This window comes from Myotis davidii, unplaced genomic scaffold, assembly GCF_000327345.1.
Source record: "Myotis davidii unplaced genomic scaffold, ASM32734v1 scaffold255, whole genome shotgun sequence".
NCBI lineage: Eukaryota > Metazoa > Chordata > Mammalia > Chiroptera > Vespertilionidae > Myotis > Myotis davidii.
In genome coordinates, this window is record NW_006286238.1 from 15,992 (window position 1) to 18,634 (window position 2,643).

Genomic DNA, 2,643 nt, shown 5'->3' on the forward strand with positions numbered 1-2,643 from the left:
CCCGGTCCTCGGGGCCAGCCGCGTCCAGGGAGGCCCTGTGTCTCTGGGGCCAGCTCCCTCCCCAGTCCCGCGGCTGCAGAAGTGCTGGTTCGACCACAGGGAAGTGGGGAGGGGGCGCGTGACCCCGACCCTCACTGTCCCCGACCCGCACCCTCACCGTCTCTGGAGCGTCTTCTTTCGGATTTGGAGAGCAGGTCCCCAAACTGGGGTCCCCGGGAGCCTGGAGGAACCCCAGGCACAGGACCCTCCTCCCACGCCAGGGCCACATGCAGGTGCTGGAGTTGCCTTCAGCCCATAAACACCCGCGGGGGAGGGGGAGCTGCTCACAGGCCTCGGGCAGAGCTGAGCTGAGTGTTTGGGAAGCTTCGGGTCTCACTTCCTGGGGACAAACAACACAGGAGGGACATTGTCCTCCCTGAGCCCCTGAGGCCACAATGGCACCAGGACGTGGATGGTCCTTTGAGTTGGGCCATTGGGAGGAGGACGGCACAGGGTGCATTTGTGTGTGTGTGTGTGGGGGGGGATTGTGGGTTCTCAGTACAGGAGCTTTTTCTGGTTTCAGCTGCCCCCATCCTGCCACCAGGTGTTAGAAAAAGGCGATCCCCCCCCAAAAAAAAAAGAAAAGAAAAAGGCGATCCCCAAGTCAGGGGACCTGGTATAACACAAAACACCCGGGAGCCAGGCAGCAGGCAGACATCTTTACTTCCAGGAAGAATGGTTGGGACACATGGTCTGGATGCAGGTGTACACCCAGCAGGTGGTCTGCTCAGATTTATAACCTCTGACACCCATGACCTGTCCCTTACTCTTGATTGACGCTCAGGCGCACAGTCTTTCACGATTGGCTAATACAAAGGGAGGGTTGGGCTCTGCTGTTTCAAGATGGGGGCCCCCAGGGGAGCTGTAAGTCATGCAGCCAACATGGCAGCTGCCAAGCCACACAGTCCAACATGGCGGCCTTCTCAACTGTTCTTTGACAGAAAAGCTGATTTGTTTCTTCTCATACAGGGCTGGGTGACCTTTGAGGACGTGGCCGTGTACTTCTCCCCCGAGGAGTGGGAGCTCCTTGATGAGGCTCAGAGACGCCTGTACCACGATGTGATGCTGGAGAACTTGGCCCTGATGGCCTCCCTGGGTAAGGCTTTCAAACTTCCCCCATGCCCTGGGCAGGAGTGTCTGCCCTTCCCTTTCCCCCCGGAGCCAGTCTGTCCTCACACCAGGATCAAGGCACGGTTTTCTTCCCCAGGTCCCTGGGTGGGTGCTGTGCTTACACCCCTGGATGGGTGCTGGGAGCCGGTCTGTCCTCACACCAGGATCAAGGCACGGCTTTCTTCCCCAGGTCCCTGCATGGGTGCTGTGCTTACCCCCTGGATGGGTGCTGTGCTTACTTGGTTTGAGGTTTGTGCATGAACCTCTCCTTCCTTCAAGAGCCCCAGACTTGCAAGGAAGCAATCAGGGCAGGAGTCTTCCAGTGAACCCACTGGATACACCTGACTTACTTCTCCCTGACCGCATGACTTTGTTCAGCTCCCAGGCCTGTGTGTACCTAGTTTCTGCTGCCTCCTTCCAGCTGACATAGCCTCAGGCCTGCCTGGGCCAGGGATCCCCATGACTGGCATGGTTCCTCCTCCCATGGACTGCAGCTGTTCTTGCAAGACCCTCCTTCGAAGTTCTCTGTGTAGTATTTGGTTTTCTTTTCCATTGGCTGTCATGTGCTGAGTTGTTCTGGGCTAGTGCTGGGTACTCATGGTGCTGTCCCTCCCTCAGTACCTGTATACGTTGCCATGCCTGTGCTCACTGAGGGAGTTGGGTTAGGTTACAAAGAGGTGGTTCACAGGATGTATATGAATCTAGGCTCAGCAAAATGTTAGGAATGGCACCTGGAGGAAGGTGTGATGCCAGTGCTGTGTTCAACTCATACCAGACGCCTACTGTATTGAACTAGTGTTTTTGTTTTATATATATATATATATTGATTTTTTTACAGAGAGGAAGAGAGAGAGATAGTCAGAAACATCAATGAGAGAGAAACATTGATCAGCTGCCTCCTGCACACCCCCCACTGGGGATATGCCCACAACCAAGGTACATGCCCTTGACCGGAATCAAACCTGGGACCTTTCAGTCTGCAGGCCAAAGCTCTATCCATTGAGCCAAACCGGTTAGGACTGAACTAGTGTTTTGATCCCATGCCTGGGGCCACACTTCATTTCTGTCTATCTTTCCCCTTCCTTGACACGTCACCAATTTCTCAGCCCTATCACTTATCGCTTCTACTCTCACCTCTAGCCTCACATCTCTGCACTGTGTGTGTAGCCTGTTTTTCTCACCACTCCATCTGTGGTACTTTCCTCGTTGGGCCCTTTGCATTGTGTCCTGAGGTGTGTGCATATTTCTAAAAGTCCTTCAATACCAGCTGCCCTGTTACAGTTGTATTTTCTTTCACCTTAACACACCCGTCTGCACAGCTTTCGTGTGTCACCAGTAGCGAAGTTCTCTTGAGAAGTTGTCGTTGAAGTGAATTGTGGACCTGTGTCTACTCTCTGTGTACACTGCATGGTTGTGTCCTTCACCATGTGAGGCCTCCCCCAGTCTGTGCTCTTCATAGCCCAGGACTGCAGAGCAGCCCATCCTCAACCTGAA

At 54.4% G+C, this 2,643-nt stretch overlaps 1 protein-coding gene across 1 annotated transcript in view; it reads left to right on the forward strand.

Moving 5' to 3' along the window:
* Nucleotides 1-682: 682 nt before the first annotated feature.
* Nucleotides 683-2,643, forward strand: part of LOC102765854 (zinc finger protein 154) — a 4,415-nt gene continuing 2,454 nt past the window's right edge. Inside the window, exon 1 of the mRNA XM_015559900.1 lies at nt 683-1,283. Within this exon, the coding sequence (XP_015415386.1) occupies nt 883-1,283 (401 nt within the window). The 5' untranslated portion in view covers nt 683-882. The remainder of the gene's footprint in view (nt 1,284-2,643) is intronic.